The sequence below is a fragment of the Artibeus jamaicensis genome, unplaced genomic scaffold (genome assembly GCF_021234435.1).
Source record: "Artibeus jamaicensis isolate MK-2021 breed Jamaican fruit bat unplaced genomic scaffold, CSHL_Jam_final scaffold_916, whole genome shotgun sequence".
NCBI classification, from domain to species: Eukaryota; Metazoa; Chordata; class Mammalia; order Chiroptera; family Phyllostomidae; genus Artibeus; species Artibeus jamaicensis.
Window position 1 is genome coordinate 499,715 of NW_026522059.1, and position 20,065 is coordinate 519,779.

Consider the following 20,065-nt stretch of genomic DNA (forward strand, 5'->3'; position numbering starts at 1 on the left):
CACCAGGCCAAGCTCTGAACTACTGTGGGGAGATCAAAGTGCAGTGGACTGTGTGTGCATTTTATTCTGGAAATGGATGGCAGGGTGCTCAGTCCCCCAGCAAGATAGAGGCCTCACGTACATGCTGCCGGACAACACGGTCCAGCAGGGTGTGCACATCTCGGGCAGCTCGGGCAGCGGCCTCGAGCACCCGCTCCAGGTGGTCCTCGTGAAGCCTGGCGTCCATCTCAAGCAGTGCAATCTGGCCTGAGGCCGGCAGCAGGGCCAGGGCCAGCTGGGGGCCACCTGCTGCTTCCTCTACATGGCTGAGGTCTGCCAGGGCTGTGCCGTCCACGAAGCCAGCTGAGCAGGCACACACAAAGTCCTGCATCGGTATCCCAGCATCCAGCACTGCCAGTGTGGCTGCATTCACACAAGCTGCATAGGTCCCACCATCTGCCTGCAGCACCTGCCAGGACCCCGCCCCAGTGGCATCAGTCCATTAGGCTGCCTGCCCTCACCCCCACTTCCCTCCATCTTCTTCCTTTCCCCAGGTTGAGGGCTGCTGCCTGCTCACCTGCACATAGATGTCAATCTGGGAGCGTGGGTGCAGCTGCGTAAGGATGGCTGCCTCAAAGGTCTGACGCAGCTGCAGACCCATCTCGCACGACTTCCGGTCTCCATGTGGCCGTCGCTTGCGCTCGCCTGTGCTGAAGGTCGCAGAACTGTACTGACAGTTTACCAGGGCCCTGTCTGGTAGGGCTCGGGCCCGGGAGCCCCGGATCTGGGGGGAGAAAGGACACGTGAGCCTGGCCCACTTCTCTCAGCTCACACTGCCCCTTCCTCTGGCTCCAGTTCCAAACCTCAGCCCCTCTCCTTCCAACATCCCACAAGTGCAACTACCCCCAAAACAGAGTCTGACAGAAGGCCACCTGGTCAACTGTAAGCCACCATTACCTGTGGGTCTTACCTCTCTTAACAGGCCTCCCTGGTCTCACCCTTGCCTCATCCCCTCCCAGTCCACTTTCCATTTGTAGCCAGAGCCAGTCTGTTTCCTCTACACAACCACATACTTCCAAAGGCTTCCCACCAGATAAAATCCTAAATCTTCCCCGTAGTCCACAATGCCCCAAGTTTGTGCCTCTCCAGAAACCTCTCAAGCTCATTTAGAATTATTCCCCATCTCCCCCGCCAGTGGCCTTTCTGCTCTGCAGAGGTGCCGTGCTTGCTTCCACTCCCTCTGGTCTGTCCTCTCTTAGCTTGCTCCCCCAGGAAAGCTGGGCTCCCAGACCCATGCACGGAGCAAACAATTTTTTCAGTGATTGTGTTGGCAGGCTTTGTTACAGCTCTGGAAGCTGGCAATAAAACGAAGGGATTTTATTTAAAATCTCTGTGCACGCGGAGCTTTCTCAAGATGAGGAAAGATAAGTTAAACTGGTGTCTGAGGTGACAAGTGCAGAGAGCGTGTAGTTGTAGGGCACAGGACATGCCACATGGATAAGGTGTCTGGGGAGGTGTCATTCATACAGTGAAATCGGAGTAGAGAGGTGAAGAAATGAGGGGGAGCATGCCTGGGACTCTGGAGGGCCAGAGGAGGGAGGAGTGGAGGGCGCAGGCGTCAGAGGCAGATGAAAAAGGCAGGAACCACCGTGTACCACAGAGCAAGGGCTTGAGCTTGTACTCCGGCAGCGTGCGCGAGCGGTCGCCCCCAGGGCCTCTGCTCAGCCTGGCGGCCGCCGCCCAACCCCCCCCCCCCCCAGGTCGCTCGGCTAGAGCCAAGTCCACTCGCCTCGTGCGGCCCGTAGACCACGGCCAGCGCCTTGGTGTTGCCCTGCTCGATGTAAGCGGAGCCGTCGGCCTGCGCGAACACGCCCATCCGCGCCTGGATCTTGCGCAGCTCCCCGGCGCGCCGCCCGTCCACTCGGTAGCCCTGGTCTGACAGGAGCTCCAACCCCGCCATGCTGTCGGGCAGCTTGAGCAGCTTCTGCCTTCCGCAGAGCCACACTAAACGCCCCACTTCCGACCTGATGGGAATCTGCAGTTTTCCACGGTCCGGTTCCCTACTTCCGTTTTCAGAACGACTGTTCCGAGCCTCCCAGATCCTCCACTTCCGGTTTCTTTCCTCACTTCCGGATCCCGTGGGCCTCGGCGGGGCTGGTCCGGTTCCGTAGCGCAGTTCCTGCGGCCGCCGGGGTGAAGAGGCGCTGCGGCATAATCGTCCGGTCCCACACCGCCCTGATAGGCCGCGCCCGGCTCGCCTTTGCTTCTCTGGATTCGGGAGTCCCCTTAGGGGTTCGCGGACGTAAATGCATCCATTCGCCCAAACTGAGACACACTTTCTCCTGTTTTCTTACCATTTAGTGCTCACATTTGTCCATTTGAAAATAGACACGTGCTTCTGTACTATGCATGCACATGGTGATATTCTTTTTAGAGCAGTTTTAATTTTTCACGTTGGCTTGGTTCTTCTGTCCGCACGATCCTCCCCCTATTTCACTTATCCTTATAAATGGTGATTTCCATGTGTTTCTTCATGCTCACATAATTACATACAAATTATTCGCAAATACGTGTGCAGTCAGACAGCTTTTGGAACTCGGGTTATTTTTTAATGGGATCATTTCATACACTTTGTTTTTCAATAAAAAAATAACCATATGAAATCCGTTTAAATAGTTCTGCGTAACTCAGTATTTTGTTGGCTGCATGAAACCCATGGTGTAGGTGTTCCAGGATGTATCCTGCCACTGAGCAGTGGTGTATGTCCAAATCCAAAAGGTGGGTCCTTTCAAAAGCAGTTACAATTGCCGACATCTCCTGTGCACCTGTCACTAACCTGTCTCATTGCATGTTTTTTAATTTTTTTGTTGAAAACTTGACATTTTAGATGATTTTTAGGGGCTCTGGATTATAATTAGCCAATGTTTCCTTTGGTGTGTTGGTGCTGCTGTTTCGTTAGTTTACCTGCCTACTGTTTTGTCTGGGGCAGCACTGTGAAGTCAGTTCTTCCACAGTGCGCAACTTCTGATGTCACTGCTCACCCCCCACCCCCAGTTCTTATGTTTAAGCCTGGTGTCCTGGAAGTCATATCTCGGTCAACGCAGCTTACAGTTCCGCCCCCTGTTGGGTAAAGAGTGTGCTTTAACTCCCGGAGCCAGTGAGGCACCGCCCTCTGCTGATGGACTAGTGTGTGGTCAGGGAAAAATTTCAAGTGTGTCCCACATCCAGCCAGTGTAACAGGCTGCAGAACGTCCTCCACAGACATCCAGGTTCTGATCCCCAAAGGCTGTGAATGTACCTTATAAGGCAAAGGAATTTTGCAGATGTGATTATGTTGAGGACCTTGAGATGGGTAAACTGTCCTGGATTATCCCAGGAGGCCCCAAATGTAATCACAAGTATCCTTTTAAGGTAGAGGCAGAGGAAAACGTGGTTACAGGACAAGGCAAGGTGACCTTGGAGGCAGAGATTGGAATGATGTCACCACAAATCAAGGCACACTGGATGCTGGATAAGGCAAGGAGTGAATTCTCTGGAACCTCCAGAAGGAACCATTCCTGCTGACACCTGAATTTTAGCCCATAAGACTCAGTTTGGACTTCTGGCCTCCAGAACCAAAAGAGAATAAAAGTCTGTGTTTTAAGCCTTCACGTTTGTGGTTATTTGTTAACTGGTAATTTCATAACTTCTCACCACTAAGATGTCCATTGTCTTCTACAATACCAAACACAGCCTCCAAAGAAAGCCAGCCTGCTCAGCCTTACTGGGGAGCTGCTCGGCTTTCCATCCTGCCTCCCAACCTGGGCAGGGGGGCTAGGGGAGCTGGGGGCAGTGTGGAAGCCTGACCTACAGGTGGGTGTCGAGGGGGCTCTTAGGCCTTACCCCCACCCTGCAACTGGAAGTCCCGTGATCTTGGCTTAATCCTCTTGGAGTAGAGCTTTCAGGACATGGATTCGGGATGGGAGGAAGCAGTTTCTGATTCAAATGCCAGATGCCTGTTGTTATCAAAACTTAGTAGACCTCCTTGAATGAATGCTGTATGTCCTTCGGTCATATCCAGAGGGAGAGGGTCATGCAGTCATGGAAGATCTGCTCTGGCCAGCCCTCTCAGGGTCAAGGCTCGGCACAGGCACTGTCACTTCCCTCTGGTCAGAAATAAGACCCACGGCCAGTTCAGATGGTGTGGCATAAGATATGGACTCTCTCGAGGGGCGAGCAGCACATTCCTCTTTGGGTGGCCATCTACATCTCAGGTGAGGCCTCTGCTACCTCCTCCGGCAACTGGAAGGGACTGCCTTTGTCAGGACAGAGGGCTCATGGGGGTTTGGGAGGGCAAGGTCGCACAGCAGTCACTGGAGGCCCTGCCCCAGGTCTCAGAGCAAGGACTCTGCCAGGGGCAAGTGCACAACAGCTCTGCCCCTTTTAGCATCAGGTCCTGAGAGCTTCCTTCACTTGGGAAGCTATACTAGTTTCCTGCTGCTGTAGAGCAAGCAGCCACAGTGAAAACTACACCTGTTTGTTGCCCTGGCTGGTGTGGCTCAGTGGGTTGAGTGCCAGCTTGAGAACCCAGAAGTCATTGGTTCGATCCCCGGTCAGGGCACATGCCTGGGTTGTGCACCAGGTCCCTAGTCGGGGGTGTGTGAGAAGGCCAGGATTGATGTATCTTTCTCGTATCGATGTTTCTCTCCCTTTCTGTCTCCCTTCCCTTCTCTCTAAAATAAATAAATACAATTTTTTAAATTGTTATTCAACCCTGGCTGGAGTGGCTCAATGGATTAAGCACCAGCCTGCAGACCAAAGGGTCCCCAGTTCCATTCCCGGTCAGGGCACATGCCTGGGTCGCGGCCAGGTTCCCAGCCCAGGTTGTGCAAGAGGCGACCACGCATTCAGGTTTCTCTCCCACTCTTTCTCCCTCCCTTCCCCTCTGTTTAAACATAAAGAAATAAAATGTTTAAAAATAAACCCTGTTGTTCAGGTACAGTTGTCTCCATTTTCCCGCCACCAATTTCCTGCCATCATTTCCCCCTCAACCCACCGCCCACCCTAAATAAATAAAATCTTAAAACAAAACAAAAAAAGACTCTACCCCACAACCCTTACAAATAGGATTCTTTCTTAATTGTACCCACCATTAAAATGGTCATTATTTCCATGGAGATTAAGTGCAGTTGCCTCCCAGCCCCCGGAACACGGCTCTCAGAGCCATCCCCCAACAGGCAGCACCAGTGAGAACTCCCCACCGAGGCCTGTGGGGCAGGCACACGCCCGCCCCAGCAGAAGCTACTTGTTGATGAGTGGACACTGCACTGAGCAGACCAATGAAAAGGAACTGTCAGTGTGAAATGAGCAATAACCATAAAGTAAGGGAACGCCATGGGGTGGCTCCTCTGCCCCAGGAATCTGCAGTCCTCAGACCTCTCATGGGCCTGCCTGCTGCCTGCCTCGAGGAAAAGGCCCCGAATGCGGGGCCTCGTCCCGGGCACCTGCCCTCCGTAGGGAAGTGCCACTCTCTGTGCCCTGGACACGCCCAGCACCACCCGGTCCCTCTCTCGGCCTCCTGCTCCAGCCCGACATGGCCAGCAGCCCACCCTGCTCCCGAGCCCGGCACCTGAGTCACCGCTGTCCCGCGCCTGCCGCCGCCGCTCCAGGGGCCCCTCCCTCAGGGTAGCTCAAACACCCACCGTCTGGACCAGCAATTTTCAACCAGTGTGCTGTACGAATTTTTTAAAAGACTTTATTTATTTATCTTTAGAGGGAAGAGAAGGAGAGAGGGAGAGAGAAACATCAATGTGTGGTTGCCTCTCATGTGTCCCCTGCCGGGAACTGGCCTGCAACCCAGGCATGTGCCCTGACTGGGAATCGAACCGTGATCCCTTAGTTCGCAGGCCCACACTCGATCCACTGAGCTACACCAGCCAGGGCCTGTAAGAATTTTTAAGACATGAGATATCTGACGATTTAGTCAGGGGCACTGCCCTCTTAACCCTTACATTATCAAATAAAATCAACAACAATCAACACCACAATACCCATCCATTGTGAATGAATAAAAATTATACCTATTTTTTGTCAGATCGGTAAAAGACATATTTGCGGGTGTGCCGCAGAATTTTGGTAATTAGTTTATGTGCATCATGAGATGAAAACCGTTGAAAATTGCTGCTCTAGACCCTTCAGATGCTGTGCTGGCCGTAACCACTCCAACACTGTGCCCGGTCACCTACCCCGCCACCTGGCATGGGCGGGCGGGACGCTGAGCGCCCAGGCGCGCGGGTGGGGGGGATGCCTGAATCTCGACTGCCCTCCCTGCAACACGTCTGTGCTGGGCTGGGATGAAGAAGCTTCTGTCCCCCAGTAGGGACCTTTTTACAGGGACCCCAAAGCCTGGAGTGAGGCTAGATTTGCTGATTATTTGGCCCTGGGAGGGGAGGCCAGAGGTCAGAGGTCAGAGGTCCTGTACTCTCTGCTCTGCTCCAAGCAGTTGGAACTGCTGAGCCCTGGAATGGAATGCCGTCAAGGCGTGGGGGCAGGGGCAGTGCTGACCTCACAATGGCAGGGCCTACTGTTCCTGGCTGGCGGCTGCTGCTGCCATCTGCTGCCCCCGCCAATGCCGGGCATGTCCCTCCTCAGCAGCTACGAGGGTCTGCGGCATGAGATCCAGAGGCTGGCACAGGAGAACGAGGAGCTGCGGCGACTCGTGCAGCTGATCCAGGAGAACCAGGAGCTGAAGCTGGTGCTCAGGAACCGGGGCAGCACCCTGGGCTTCTGCAGCTCTGGGCTCCTGGCTGAGGTGGCCTCCAGCCCCCGCCTGCCCCGGCGCAAAACCATCAAGTTCAAGGATGCTGAAAAGGGTGAGCAGGGGCTGCAGGGGCTCTACTCCGGGGCCTGCTTTGTGCCAATACATTGAAAAGGAGGGGGGAAATTCCTGCCCCGGGGCTATGCTATGCCATGGGCTCTGGAGGAATTTGAACAAAGCAAGGGCCCGGGGCAGAGGGACTGCTCCTTTAATAGGTGCAGCCGAGAGAAGGTGGCATCACTGAGAAAATGACATTGGACCAGAGCTGGACGGAAGTGTGGGAGACACGGGGCTGGGGTGGAGTTTTCTCAGTGAACAGTCTATGCAAAGTCCCTGAGGTGGCAGTGAACTGGGTTTGCTGAGGCCAGTGGTGGGGCAGCGGAGGGTAGACAGGACCAGGAGGGCCTCACGGGGCAGAGGGAGCCTGAGGGTCATGCTCTGTGTTCCCCCACCCTGGCTCCTTGACTGATGGGGGACAGGCTGGGATGGACAGTCTTGGTGAGAAGTGAGGGGCTTGCCTAGGGCAGGGGAGTGAAGAGTGGTGGGCTCTGGATATCCGTGCTGCCGGCTGAAGTAGCAACAGGACTTTTGGCAGGTTGGGGTGGGGTGCAAGGAGGAGGGACTCCACCCAAGAGGGCGCATAACGTTTGGCCAGACGCTGCAAATGGGCAGCTGCCCTGGAACAGGCAGGTGGCAGGTGACCCCAGGCCTCGTGGCATTAGCACGACGCTCTGGGGCTTCTGGCCGCACAAAGTGAAGGGGAGACACGAGTGGGTGCCCGGGCAACGCACAGCCTGACGGCAAGGTGTCTGGAGGCGGGCCGCAGGGGAGGAGACGCGCGGCACCGCGCCACAGCCCCGCCCCGTCCGGGAGCGGGCTGGAATGCCCCCACCAGCTGTACTTGGGAGGCCGGCTGCGGAGCGCGGGGGCGGCTCTTGGCAGGCTAAGCTTGACGCCAATGGGAGAGTCGGGCGTGCCAGGACCTGTCGTGCAGGGGCGGGCCCGCTTCCGGGCCGGGGCTGGCGCGGGCAAGCCTTGCGGCCCAAGCGGACGGCAAGAGACGCGGAGCCACCAGGCCAGGTGGGCCCGGGACCAGGACCGTCGCCACCCCCCTCCAGGGCGCTGCGTCCCCGCTCCGCAGAACTCCGGGCTGCGGCCCCGCCCCGTCGCCTGCGCAGGCTCCGGCGGGTCCGGTGTCCTACAGGCCTTGGCCCAAAGGTCGAGCCGAGCCGTTGGGAAGTGGAGCTCCCCGCACCTGCTCCAACCCCGTGCCTCCCCGTGCTCGAGGGACGCAGATCCCCCAGGTCCAGGGCTCGCAGCGGCGCCGCCTTCTCAGGAGCCTGTTTCAGACCCCCTCCCTGCTGACGCCCCTGCCTCTCTGCCCAGTTCTCCCAGGACTCCAGCCGGAAGAGTCACTGCTGGACTCCAGCCCCGCCACCATGGGCAGCCCTGAGGGGTGCTTCCATTTTGCCATCGACCGCGGAGGCACCTTCACGGATGTCTTCGCCCAGTGCCCCAGGGGGCATGTGAGGGTCTTGAAGCTGCTCTCAGAGGACCCTGCCAACTATGCGGACGCCCCCACTGAAGGCATTCGCCGAATCCTGGAGCAGGTGGCCACGCAGGGCTGTGGGGTGGGGTGGGGTGGGACCCCAGGGCCAGAGGCCTGACACTGACCCTGTGGTTCCCAGGAGGGGGGCATGCTGTTGCCAAGGGACCGGCCACTGGATACCAGTCGCATCGCCAGCATCCGCATGGGCACCACAGTGGCCACCAATGCACTGCTAGAGCGGCGGGGGGAGCGGGTGGCCCTGCTGGTGACACGTGGCTTCCGAGACCTGCTGCACGTGGGCACCCAGGCCCGCGAGGACCTCTTTGACCTGGTGAGCTCACCCTTGCCAGCAGGTGGCTGGGTCCCCTCGAGGTAGGCAACCCCTGGAGTGTCGGAGCCAGCTCAAGGCTATCGGATGGGCAGAGAGGAGGTTCTGGGCATGCTCAGCAGAAGCACTCAGAGTGGTCATATGTGCTACTCCTGTCTGCCACCGTGCCCTGTCCTGGACCCCAGGTGTGCGGCAACCCAAGCCAGCCTGTTCAGGGTGAGGGGTGGGAGTCCACCCCCCCATACTGCTGGAGGAAGGAGCTGCTCTTGTGGCGGGGCAGGTGGCCACATTCAGGTGCCTGGGGGCAGAGAGCTGCCCCATGGGTGGGCTGTGCTGGGGCCACACTTCTGTCTCCTGGGCCTGTCCACTGGCATGCTGGGACATATCCCCTCGCCTGCAATGCCCACCCACGCAGGACCCCAGCAAGGACCCCCAGGCCTGGGCCTTCTCTGAGCCTCTGTCCGCCCCCAGGCCGTGCCCATGCCCGAGGTGCTGTATGAAGAGGTGCTGGAGGTGGATGAGCGTGTGGTGCTGTATCGTGGGGAGCCGGGCACTGGGGCACCTGTCAAAGGTGTGTGCCTTGAGTGTTGGGGCCTGGGGGCGGCAGGGTCTCATGGGTCTTTGATGGGTGGTCTTGGCTTCCCCACAGGCCGCACAGGGGATCTGCTGGAAGTACAGCAGCCCGTGGACCTGGGGGGCCTGCGTGGGAAGCTGGAGGGGCTCCTGTCCCGAGGCATCCGCAGCCTGGCGGTGGTGCTCATGCACTCCTACACGTGAGTGTGAGCTGGAGCTGGGGGAGGGGAGCTGCCTGGGCAGGAGGCCAGGGTGAGGTGGGGATTAGGGCTGAGTGGGGGGTGGCGGTGGGAGGTGCAGCCCTGTGGGTTGTTGTCTCAGGTGGGCTCAACACGAGAAGCAGGTGGGCACCCTGGCCCGGGAGCTGGGCTTCACACACGTGTCACTGTCCTCGGAGGCCATGCCCATGGTGCGCATCGTGCCTCGGGGGCACACGGCCTGTGCCGACGCCTACCTCACCCCTGCCATCCAGCGCTACGTGCAGAGCTTCCGCCGGGGCTTCCAGGGCCAGCTCAAGGTGAGGCCCCCTGCCCGCTCCTGCTGCCCCGTGGGTGCCCGGTCCCTCACCACCGCTTGCCTGCCTGCAGGACGTGCAGGTGCTGTTCATGCGCTCCGACGGCGGCCTGGCGCCCATGGACTCCTTCAGCGGCTCCCGGGCTGTGCTGTCCGGCCCTGCCGGGGGTGTGGTTGGCTACTCTGCCACCACCTACCGGGCAGAGGGAGGCCAGCCCGTCATCGGCTTTGACATGGGAGGTACGAGGGCAGAAGGATGGGATCTGGGTGGGGCTGGGCAATGCCAGGCATCCAGGTCTGTGGGGTGACTTCTCACCACCAGCCCGCCCCCCAGGCACGTCCACCGACGTCAGCCGCTATGCTGGGGAGTTCGAGCACGTCTTTGAGGCCAGCACAGCAGGAGTCACTCTCCAGGCCCCCCAGCTGGACATCAACACAGTAGCAGCTGGTGGGGGCTCCCGCCTCTTTTTCAGGTCAGCTCCCCGACCTTGGTTGGGACCCCCTGTCTGCCTCCCAGCCTGCCCCCAATTCCAGTCCTCCCTCCCCCAAGGTCCGGCCTGTTTGTGGTGGGGCCAGAGTCTGCAGGCGCCCACCCAGGCCCTGCCTGCTACCGGAAAGGTAAGACCTGGACTTGCCTGAGGGACCCTTCCATGCTGCCCTGGCCCCCACCCCCTGCCTCTTGAGCCCCGCTGCCCACTCCTGGTCCCCCGATCCCAGCCCCCAACCCCACACTGTGCACACCTCCCAGGGGGCCCCGTGACAGTGACGGATGCTAATCTAGTGCTGGGTCGCCTGCTGCCGGCCTCCTTCCCCTGCATTTTTGGGCCGGGAGAGGACCAGCCACTGTCCCCTGAGGCCTCCCGAAAGGCCCTGGAGGCTGTGGCCACCGACATCAACAGCTTTCTGACCAACGGGCCTTGTCCGGCCTCCCCGCTGAGCCTGGAGGAGGTGGCCATGGGGTTCGTGCGTGTGGCCAACGAGGCCATGTGCCGGCCCATCCGCGCCCTCACGCAGGTACGCCTGCCTCTGCCCTCACCTCCCGGCCCGGCCCCACCCCTCCCACTCAGGCAACGCCGTGGACGGGAGGGGTTGGGAGCCTGGCGGGGCAAAGTAAGCCTCTGACCCTCTTCTGGCTTCCCAGGCACGAGGTCATGACCCTTCAGCACATGTGCTGGCTTGCTTTGGGGGAGCTGGTGGGCAGCACGCTTGTGCCATTGCCCGAGCCCTGGGCATGGACACCGTGCACATTCACAGGTGTGTCTGGGCCTGGGGCATGTCACCTAGGGTGGGGGACCCCTTTTGGGAGGCCGCTCTCATCGCCCGTGGCCCTGTGTCCTCAGGCACAGTGGGCTGCTGTCGGCACTGGGGCTGGCGCTGGCAGATGTGGTGCACGAGGCCCAGGAGCCCTGCTCCCTGCCCTATGCGCCTGAGACCTTTGTGCAGCTGGACCAGAGGCTGAGCCGGCTGGAGGAGCAGTGTGTGGACGCCCTTCGGGCCCAGGGCTTCCCCAGGTGGGGCTCTGGGGACGGCCGGGCTGGGCAGGGAGGGCTCATGCATCCCAGGTGAGCTGCAGGCTGGTCTGATGCCCGCCTCCCCAGATGGGGCTGGCCCCCTGGAGCAGTGCTCAGGGGGGATGGACCGTGAGACTAGAGGAGGCAGGACAGGCGGCCTTGCAGGGAGCCCTGTGTGAAAGGCCTGCCTGGTGACCACGGCAGGTCCCAGATCAGCACTGAGAGCTTCCTGCACCTGCGCTACCAGGGCACAGACTGCGCCCTGATGGTGTCCGCCCACCAGCACCCGGCCACTGCCCGCTCGCCCCGTGCCGGTGACTTTGGGGCAGCATTTGTGGAGAGGTAGGCAAGCTCCTGTCCTGGGAGCCCTGGTGGGGGGGCCTGTGGGCCTGGCTGTCTGGCCCTGATGGCCCCCTCGGGTCGGTGGGTGCAGGTACATGCGGGAGTTTGGCTTCATCATCCCCGACCGGCCGGTGGTGGTGGACGATGTGCGGGTGCGGGGCACTGGCCGCAGTGGCCTTCGCCTTGAGGACGTCCCCAAAGCCCAAACGGGGCCTCCCCGGGTCGACAAGGTTGGTGACCCTGCCTGTGCACACCCACCCGCACCGTCAGGCACACAGGAAGTCCTGGGGTTGGGTGCTGGACCTGCAGCCTCACCCGCCCACACCTCCTCAGGTGACCCAGTGCTACTTTGAGGGGGGCTACCAGGAGACTCCCGTGTACCTGCTGGGAGAGTTGGCCTATGGGCACAAGCTTCAGGGGCCCTGCCTCATCATTGACAGCAACAGGTAGGCTGAGGGCCGGCCGGGTGGGGCCATAGGGGTGTGGGTTGGGACTACAGTTGTGGGGGCCTGAGTTAGCTGTGGGGCCCTGGTGGGGGGTTCTGGCCCAAGGCTGCAGGGGTCTGAGGTACTCTTGGGTCCCATCATGGCTGGGATGTGCTCCGGCCTGGGGCTGTGGGGTCCCTGGTTGGGACTGTGGTATGGCCTTGCCCCCAGCACCATTCTGGTGGAGCCAGGCTGCCAGGCAGAGGTGACTGAGACTGGGGACATCCGCGTCTCAGTGGGGGCCGAGGCCCCCAGCACGGTGGGTGCCCAGCTCGACCCCATCCACCTGTCCATCTTCTCGCACCGATTCATGAGCATTGCTGGTGAGTGACACCACCTTCCCCCGGGCCCTGCTCCCTGCAAGTGTCTGGTGGATGCTCTGCCTACCGGGCAGAGGTGGGCACAGAAAGTGTCACCTGGGGGAGAGGCAGAAGCAGAATCTTGGCTGGTGACAGGGCGGGCACTGAGGCCCTGGCTCTGAGATGGCACAGGCCCTCTGAACTAGTAGACGTTGAGAAGAGTGTGACTCTCCTCCTACTAGCAGCCCCGCGTGATCTGGGATTGTCTTTGGCCTGTGGACAGTGTGGACAGGAAGTGGGCTCAGCGCCTCAGACCAATCTGAGCAGCATCGGGCCGGGGGCACCAGGCTCTCTCCCTGCCTGGCAGGGCAGACTGACGTGGGGCCCCAGCTTCTTGTTGGTCCTGGCTCTGGGACTTGGGTGCTGCCCTTCCATGCCCGGGTGAGCTCTGGGTGGGGTGGGGCCAGCGGCACCTGGTCACTCTGTGCCTTCAGAGCAGATGGGCCGCATCCTGCAGCGCACGGCCATCTCCACCAACATCAAGGAGCGCTTGGACTTCTCCTGCGCCCTCTTTGGGCCTGATGGGGGGCTGGTCTCCAACGCCCCCCACATCCCTGTGCACCTGGGCGCCATGCAGGAGACCGTGCAGTTCCAGGTTTGGTGGGCCCCTCCTCCTGCCCTTCTCATTGGCCCCGCCTCTGCCCCCCTCTCCTCCCCACTCTCAACCTGTGTACCGGCTTCAGATCCGGCACCTGGGGGCTGACCTCCACCCTGGTGACGTGCTACTGAGCAACCACCCCAGCGCAGGGGGCAGCCATCTGCCAGACCTGACCGTCATCACGCCGGTGAGGGCCACTGCCTGGGAACCTTGGGGGGCAGGGAAGCCACGTCGCTGACTGCTGCCCTCCGCTCCTAGGTGTTTTGGCCAGGACAGACCCGGCCTGTATTCTACGTGGCCAGCCGTGGGCACCACGCAGACATCGGAGGCATCACGCCAGGCTCCATGCCCCCGCACTCCACCACACTGCAGCAGGAGGGTGCTGTCTTTCTGTCCTTCAAGCTCGTCCAGGGAGGAGTTTTCCAGGAAGAGGGTGAGCAGCAGTGGGCCTAGGATGCAGCCCCCCGGCCTAGGCCTGGCTTGAAGCTGGGGGAGCCAGGTGGTGACATCTCTCAGAGGCGACCAGAGGACTGGAGATGAGTCCTGCCTGGGCCCAGGAAGGCCTCTGTGGTTTGGGAGTGGGGAGTTGGCCAGGACACTGAGGGGACTGGGTACAGAATGGCGAGGAGTCTATTTCAAGGTGTTTACAATCTGTACTTGGTCTGCACTGGGTGGATGCTGAGCCTTAAGCTGGGCAGCAAGGATGGGGTGGACACAGCTGTTTTGGAGGTCAGTGTTGGTATTGATGGGATTTGGGGGTGAGGGGAACAGTTGAGGACCAACAGCTGGCGGACGGAGGTTCTGGCTCTGAGTGGGCACAGAGCAGCTGCGGGGAAGGTGGGACGGAGCGGCAGTGAGGGCTGGGAGGGAGGAGCGTCGGGAAGTACGCAGCTGGCTTGAGGCTGTCGGCATCTAAGGGCCCAGGGGCCATCCCAGAGTCACAGGAAGTCGTGTGGGGTGGAGGGTGGTGTAATAGAGCCACAGGCTGCCGAGGACATGAATAGAGTGACCTAGGTCTGGCGGCTCCTTTGGTCAATCTGGGGTGAGGGCAGGGAGCAGGGGTCATGGGAGGGGCATGCACAGGAACCTGGCAGAGGGCCCAGTGGCCAGGAAGCTTCAGAGAGAACCTTGGCCTAGACGTGAGCAGGGCTATCCTGAAGTGAGGAATGGCCTCTGGGCCGGGACCTGCTCTGCTCAAGGGGACACTGGAGTCTTTGTCCCGATCTGGGGGGGGGGTCACTGCACAGATGGTCACACTGCTAGTCTTTCAAAACAGTTGGCTTGGGGGCCAGTGGGGCCACAGGGCTGAGGGCAGTGTGAGTGAGGGACAGTTAAGGGAAGTGGTTTTTCTTCTGGGGACCAGGAGGGAGGCCCAGAAAAAAGCCTATAAAAGGTGGGTTCCGGAGGTGGAGAGGCAGGACAAGAGGAAATGAAGGAAGGAGGAGACTTTGCCGAGGGACAAACATGCCTGTCACACACTGTCCTCTTTGGCCCCACTGCCTGCCCCGTCCTGGGGTGTTTGTGGGGGTGGCTGAGGTGTGGGAAGGAGAAGGTTCAGCCAATGGGAGGAAGCTGTGGGTTTTCAGGGCACTGGAGGGAGTCAGCAGGGCCAACATGGGGGCCCACAGTGCCCAGCAGAGGTACAGCAGGTACGGAGAAGGCAGCCCCCAGGCTGGAGAGCGGCTTACTGGTGACTCTGCACATCCAGCCGTTACAGAGGCCCTGCGGGCTCCAGGCAAGATTCCCGGCTGCAGCGGGACCCGGAACCTGCACGACAACCTGTCGGACCTCCGAGCCCAGGTGGCAGCCAACCAGAAGGGCATCCAGCTGGTGGGGGAGCTAATCGGGCAGTACGGTCTGGACGTGGTGCAGGCCTACATGGGCCATATTCAGGTGGGCCTGGGGCAAGAGCACGGGGGTGACTCTGTGCCAGCCCCCAGGCAGCTGGGCAAGTAGGGGAGGGAAGCACCTGGCCCACCCAGAAGGCGGCATGGCTAACTCTGAACCCAATCCCTGCCAGGCAAACGCTGAGCTGGCTGTTCGGGACATGCTTCGGGCCTTCGGGACCTCTCGGCAGGCCCGGGGCCTACCTCTGGAGGTCTCTGCAGAGGACCACATGGATGATGGCTCCCCCATCCGACTTCGTGTGCATATCAACCTGAGTCAGGTCTGGCTGCCGGCAACTGGGGCGGTGGAAGGGGGCGAATGGGATGTGTGGAGTATGGCAGCCTTAGAGCTGATGACCTCTCCTTTGGGTGGCCAGGGCAGTGCGGTGTTTGACTTCAGCGGCACTGGGCCGGAGGTGTTCGGCAACCTCAACGCACCGCGGGCCATCACACTGTCTTCCCTCATCTACTGCCTGCGCTGTCTGGTGGGCCGAGACATCCCGCTCAACCAGGTACGCAGGCAAGTCCTGCATGTGAGGTCAGCAGGTCTACCCCAAGCCCCAGGTTACTCGGAGTGAGCCTGGGTCAAAGTCAGCCCAGCAGCCCAATAACGGACTGCTGGTCCCGGAGGTGCTGGTTGTGAGAAGACAAGTTTCTCCCGACTGCCTCTGAGAGCTGGCCCCTGGCTGCACAGGGCTGCCTGACGCCAGTTCAAGTGGTGATTCCTAAAGGATCCATCCTGGACCCATCCCCAGAGGCGGCCGTGGTGGGCGGCAACGTGCTTACGTCGCAGCGCGTGGTGGACGTCATCCTGGGCGCCTTCGGAGCCTGCGCCGCCTCCCAGGTACGGCAGGCGGGTGGGTGCCTCTAGGGTTTGCTGGGGGTGGGGGCTGGGGAGGCCGCGGGCTGGGGCTCTCAGGGAGTGGATGTCGCCCAGGCTCGCAGCCATGGCTTGTCCCTGCCAGGGTTGCATGAACAACGTGACCTTGGGCAACGCCCACATGGGCTACTACGAGACTGTGGCTGGAGGTGCAGGCGCGGGCCCCGGCTGGCACGGGCGCAGCGGCGTGCACAGCCACATGACCAACACACGCATCACGGATCCCGAGATCCTGGAGAGCAGGTGCGAGATGTGGTCGGGGCTCAGGGAGATGGGCGGGGCTGGGCAGCCAACGGCGCGCGGGGGGGGGGGGCGGCTGTGCAGAGCCATTGGCCTACGCAGGTACCCAGTCATCTTGCGTCGATTCGAGCTGAGGCCGGGGTCCGGGGGCCGCGGCCGCTACAGAGGCGGCGATGGTGTCGTCCGTGAGCTGCTGTTCCGCGAGGAGGCGCTGCTGTCCGTACTGACCGAACGCCGTGCCTTCCAGCCCTACGGGCTCCACGGTGAGCACCTCCCTCGATCCCCCCCCCCGCCCTTCCAGCAGCCCAGTCTCTCTCCCTCACCCTAACCCAGCGTGTTTCCCCTCTATCTTCTCCCTCTCTCCTGGTTTCCCCCTATCTCCTTACCAAGCCACCCCATGCCTCTCTCTTCCTTGCTTCCTTGGCCACCCCGCGCCTTGCCTTTTACTGCAGGGGGTGAGCCTGGTGCCCGTGGCCTAAACCTGCTGATCCGCAAGGACGGTCGAACGGTGAATTTAGGCGGGAAGACAGCGGTAACCGTGTACCCCGGGGTAAGGACTGCTATCTGTCCCGTCCCATCTCCATCCCCGGGCAGCTCTCATCCCGGAGAAGGGGAACAGAGTTGCACAATAACCAGAGACTCAGTTTAATTTGGCTCCTGAAGGAGAGGGGACAGCAAACCAGACTCAACAGCTCAGGCCAGTGTTGTGGATGCGCTGCTGTGGGGATGGTACTGCAGCAGGAGGCAGGTGGGGACCCTGCCTATGCTGAACCTGCCCCTCTGCTCCACAGGACGTGTTCTGCCTCCACACACCAGGTGGCGGGGGCTACGGGGACCCCGAGGACCCTGCCTCGCCTCCCGTGTCGCCCCCGCAGCCCCCACCCTTCTCCGAGCGAGGCAGCGTCTACGAGTACCGCAGGGCCCAGGAGGCTGTGTGAGGGAGCCCGCGCACAATAAAGATCCATTCAGTCGTCCCGCTCCGGCTGCTACCCGCCAGGCTCACGCTGTGCCTCCTTGCCCCTCCGTCTTTCAACCCTGCCTCGCCGCTGTCGCCTCACGAAGGCATCGAAATTCGGAGCCGAAGTCCCACGGCCAGGTGGTCTGTGAGCCCCGCCAGGGCGGTGCTGAATGTCACCTGTTCTACTTCCTGGGGGGCGGCAGTCAGGTTAAGGGGGTGGTCCCAGCACCAGCCGGCCCAGCACCCTGAGCTCTGGCACTTACTGGACTCAGCAGGCCTCCCGGCGCTCCCCGGTAGGTGATGTAATCCAGGCGCCGGCCGCGCCAGGGCTCAGCCCGGGGGCTTCCGTGGCAAGGGCCTGCCAGGTAGTGGTGGCGCCCTTCCTCTTTCTCCAGGGCCCTGAGGAGGGATGGTGTCATCAAGGCCAGAGCACCCCTCAGTTCTGGGCGGTGCCTGGCCCCCATCTGGCCGCTCACCTCCGAAGCATCTCCGGCGAGCAGGCTACCGAGTGGTGGAGCCTGGAAGTGTTCAATATCGTTCCTGGGAGAGAGCGGGAGTGGACTCTGTGAGCGGGAGTGCTGGCAGTCGGGCCCTCCCTAGGGCCGCCCCCAGCCTGGGCGCAGTACCCAGGGCCCACGGCTGCTCCTGGCGCGTGCCCAGCCGGCAGGGGTCCTGGAAGTGGTTGAAAAGCTGGTGCTCCTGCTCCAGTGCGTGGTCTGCAGAGAAAGATAGCATTAGGTGGGCGGGGCCAGGCCGCCGCTCACCCCGCCCCGCCCCACTACAGCCTTGCCTCACTTAGCGAGCAGTTGTCAAAGTTCAGGTCACCCAGGAGCACGCTAAAGGCCCTGACTTCATCAGCGTGGTCGCTCTCAGCCTCAAACTGCTTGGCCCAGTCCAGCAGCATCGTCAGCTGTTTGCAGCGCAGGGGCCCGTCCTCTGAAGGAGTGGGGGTGGTGGTGGAAGGAGGTTCAGCCCAGGGTGTCATATCTGGTCCGGGGCACAGCAGAACCTGCCCACCCCCGCCATTCCCAGTCATCTGTGGGCCCACCCAGGCACTCAGGAACTCGTGGGTCCAGGGCAGGGAAAGAACGGTGGGGGAGGGGGATCCACCCCCACACAGAGGCAGATCAGTCTGCACACGTGCTCACGCCTGTAGGGCTCACCAATTGGCGCTTGCAAATGCGTGCAGTGCAGGAAGCCCACGACGCGGCGCCCGTCCAGGATGCCCACTTGTGCCTGCAACACCACGGACGACCCCAACAACCCTCGCCCGTTCCTCACCACACCCCACCTCCTCCCAGGCAGGGGAGCGCCACTGCCTGTGGGCGGTTACCTGTGCAGAAAGAAGTCCCTTAGAGGCCAGCGCGTCCTCGCGACGAGCGTCAGGGAAGGACCGGAAGGCGGCGCGCAGCAGCGGGTAGCGGGATGCCAGCAGCAGTCCACTGCCCAGCAGTTTGAGGTGCGGCCCGGGTTGCAGGCCGAACGTACCCACGTCGTATAACACTGGGCCCAGATTGGGCGCGAGGCGGCTTACCAGGCGGCGCGCCGCACGCAGATCGAACACCTCCTGCAGGCACACGAAGTCCAGACCCGCCGGCACCGTGGCTATCAGCACCCCGCCGGGCGCCCCAGTCGCTGGTGGACTGCAGCCCATAGTCCCATAGCGCAAGGGCCGCAGGCCAGCGAGTAGCACCGCGCCCACAGCTTCGGCTCGCCGCTGGGTGTGCCGCAAGTTGCTGAAGCGTGCTAGCCCGTCGGGGAGCAGGCATACGTTGGCGCTGAGAAAGCTGAAGCAGCGCACGGGCTCAGCTGGGGGACGCCAGGGTGCAGGAGGCGCCCAGCACTGCGGAGGGGGCTGGTAGCAGAAGGGACGGCGCCAGGCCTGTAGAGGCAGCCAGAGCAGCAGGCCCGGTAGGGCCAAAGGCAGACCGATGAGCACTAGCAGCAGGAGCGCTGCTCCGGCTCCCGCGGCTGCTCTCAGCCACTTTAGGCAGCTGGGGCGCGCAATCGGCGCCCAACAGCCCAGCAGCTGGTCCAGGGCCCAGTAGGCCAGGAAAAGCAGCGCGCGGGCCAGACCGTGGAGGGCATGCAGCAGAGAGTTGGGGAAGGGCGAGGGCCTGAAGGCGCCAGGCACCGGGGGCCAGTCTGGCGGACATTGCATGGTGCGCGGGGTTCTTCCGCCGCGGGGCACCCCCGCAACTCATTCGCTTCCACCGTTGAAGTTGACTCGTGGGTGCGTCCGCCGGAGCTGGTGGGGAGCCGCAGGGGTTAAGGCCCCGTGGCGCAATCTGTGCGCTGTCGCAGGAAGGTACCCATGAGCCTGGGGGCGCGAGCGCAGGGGGTGATGTGTCCGGGGAAACCGTCCTCTCACCCTCGCGAAATCTCGTCGGCAGTTGAAGAGAACAAAAGGGAAAGCGGAAGAGACACTGGCCTCGCAGTCCCGCCCTAGATCCTCCTTGCCCCGCCCTCGCTTGATGGCCGCAGGGAGAACCCCTAGACCCTCCTGACTGGAGGGTCAGCCCGCACAAAGCGGAGGGCGACCCTTTTCAGCGCGGGCGGGCGCAAAGCTAGCGAGGGACGTTCGGTGAGTGCTCCCTCCCGCCTCCTGCACGTCCGCGTGGAATTGCCCTGGCGCCCCTGTGGCCAGACTTCGGGGTACACCCCACCCCTGCTGTCTCCCCAGAAGCGCGATGTCCAGCCCTTGAGTCAAAGGACATGTCCTCAGATGAGAAACGGCCTCCCTACAATAGTGACAGCTCTGTGTCCCTACCCTAAGGAGCTTCCAATCTGGAGGGAAGGGACCATTGGCTCCACCCTCGCGGCCACTCCCCTCGAGGCACCCGAGCAAGGGGGAAGCCAGCTTCGTTTCTTCTGGGCCCACTGGCACTGACTGGGGTGGTTGCCAGGATAGCTGCCTCCGGCTCCGCCCCCCACCCCCGTGTGACCCGCCCCCACTTTTCTAACTGGAGCTTTGAACCAGTCCCTAAAGTTCCCACCGAGGGCTCTTATATTGCCTTTCACAGGGACTGTCAGGAAGGTGGTGGGCTTATGCCCCACAATGTCCCAAT

The 20,065-nt window shown here is 61.6% G+C and overlaps 4 protein-coding genes across 6 annotated transcripts; 2 read left to right on the plus strand and 2 right to left on the minus strand.

Annotated features, from left to right (window-relative positions):
• Positions 1–39: 39 nt before the first annotated feature.
• EXOSC4 (exosome component 4) lies at positions 40–2,095 on the minus strand. The gene is made up of 3 exons (XM_037166587.2): positions 1,769–2,095; positions 557–763; positions 40–448 (listed from the first exon to the last, which is right to left on the minus strand). The coding sequence occupies exons 1-3, from the start codon at positions 1,937–1,939 to the stop codon at positions 89–91; spliced, it is 738 nt and encodes a 245-aa protein (XP_037022482.1). The 5' UTR covers positions 1,940–2,095; the 3' UTR covers positions 40–88.
• A 4,500-nt stretch (positions 2,096–6,595) lies between these two features.
• LOC128626722 (speriolin-like) lies at positions 6,596–6,886 on the plus strand. The gene has a single exon (XM_053660929.1). The coding sequence runs from the start codon at positions 6,596–6,598 to the stop codon at positions 6,884–6,886; it is 291 nt and encodes a 96-aa protein (XP_053516904.1).
• Positions 6,887–7,681: 795 nt separating this feature from the next.
• On the plus strand, positions 7,682–17,028 carry OPLAH (5-oxoprolinase, ATP-hydrolysing). Of its 2 annotated transcripts, XM_037166494.2 has the most exons (27): positions 7,682–7,855; positions 8,162–8,385; positions 8,464–8,655; positions 9,124–9,223; positions 9,302–9,425; positions 9,547–9,742; positions 9,813–9,978; positions 10,073–10,211; positions 10,289–10,356; positions 10,487–10,752; positions 10,880–10,992; positions 11,079–11,249; positions 11,454–11,591; positions 11,683–11,821; positions 11,925–12,037; positions 12,248–12,399; positions 12,870–13,030; positions 13,119–13,220; positions 13,292–13,466; positions 14,742–14,926; positions 15,054–15,200; positions 15,297–15,431; positions 15,614–15,763; positions 15,885–16,042; positions 16,142–16,302; positions 16,492–16,589; positions 16,831–17,028. In XM_037166494.2, the coding sequence occupies exons 2-27, from the start codon at positions 8,215–8,217 to the stop codon at positions 16,975–16,977; spliced, it is 3,867 nt and encodes a 1,288-aa protein (XP_037022389.1). In that variant the 5' UTR covers positions 7,682–7,855; positions 8,162–8,214; the 3' UTR covers positions 16,978–17,028. The 2 variants fall into 2 exon arrangements, with proteins under 2 accessions (XP_037022389.1, XP_053516959.1); XM_053660984.1 differs by lacking the exon at positions 7,682–7,855 and having other exon boundaries at positions 7,888–8,385.
• Positions 16,669–19,743, minus strand: LOC119064709 (sphingomyelin phosphodiesterase 5-like). Of its 2 annotated transcripts, XM_037166563.2 has the most exons (8): positions 19,369–19,735; positions 18,331–19,245; positions 18,161–18,233; positions 17,793–17,933; positions 17,624–17,713; positions 17,474–17,537; positions 17,261–17,396; positions 16,669–17,186 (listed from the first exon to the last, which is right to left on the minus strand). In XM_037166563.2, the coding sequence occupies exons 2-8, from the start codon at positions 19,156–19,158 to the stop codon at positions 17,094–17,096; spliced, it is 1,425 nt and encodes a 474-aa protein (XP_037022458.2). In that variant the 5' UTR covers positions 19,159–19,245; positions 19,369–19,735; the 3' UTR covers positions 16,669–17,093. The 2 variants fall into 2 exon arrangements, 1 of the variants encoding a protein (XP_037022458.2); XR_005085452.2 differs by lacking the exon at positions 16,669–17,186 and having other exon boundaries at positions 17,308–17,396; positions 17,788–17,933; positions 18,331–19,743.
• Positions 19,744–20,065: the final 322 nt, after the last annotated feature.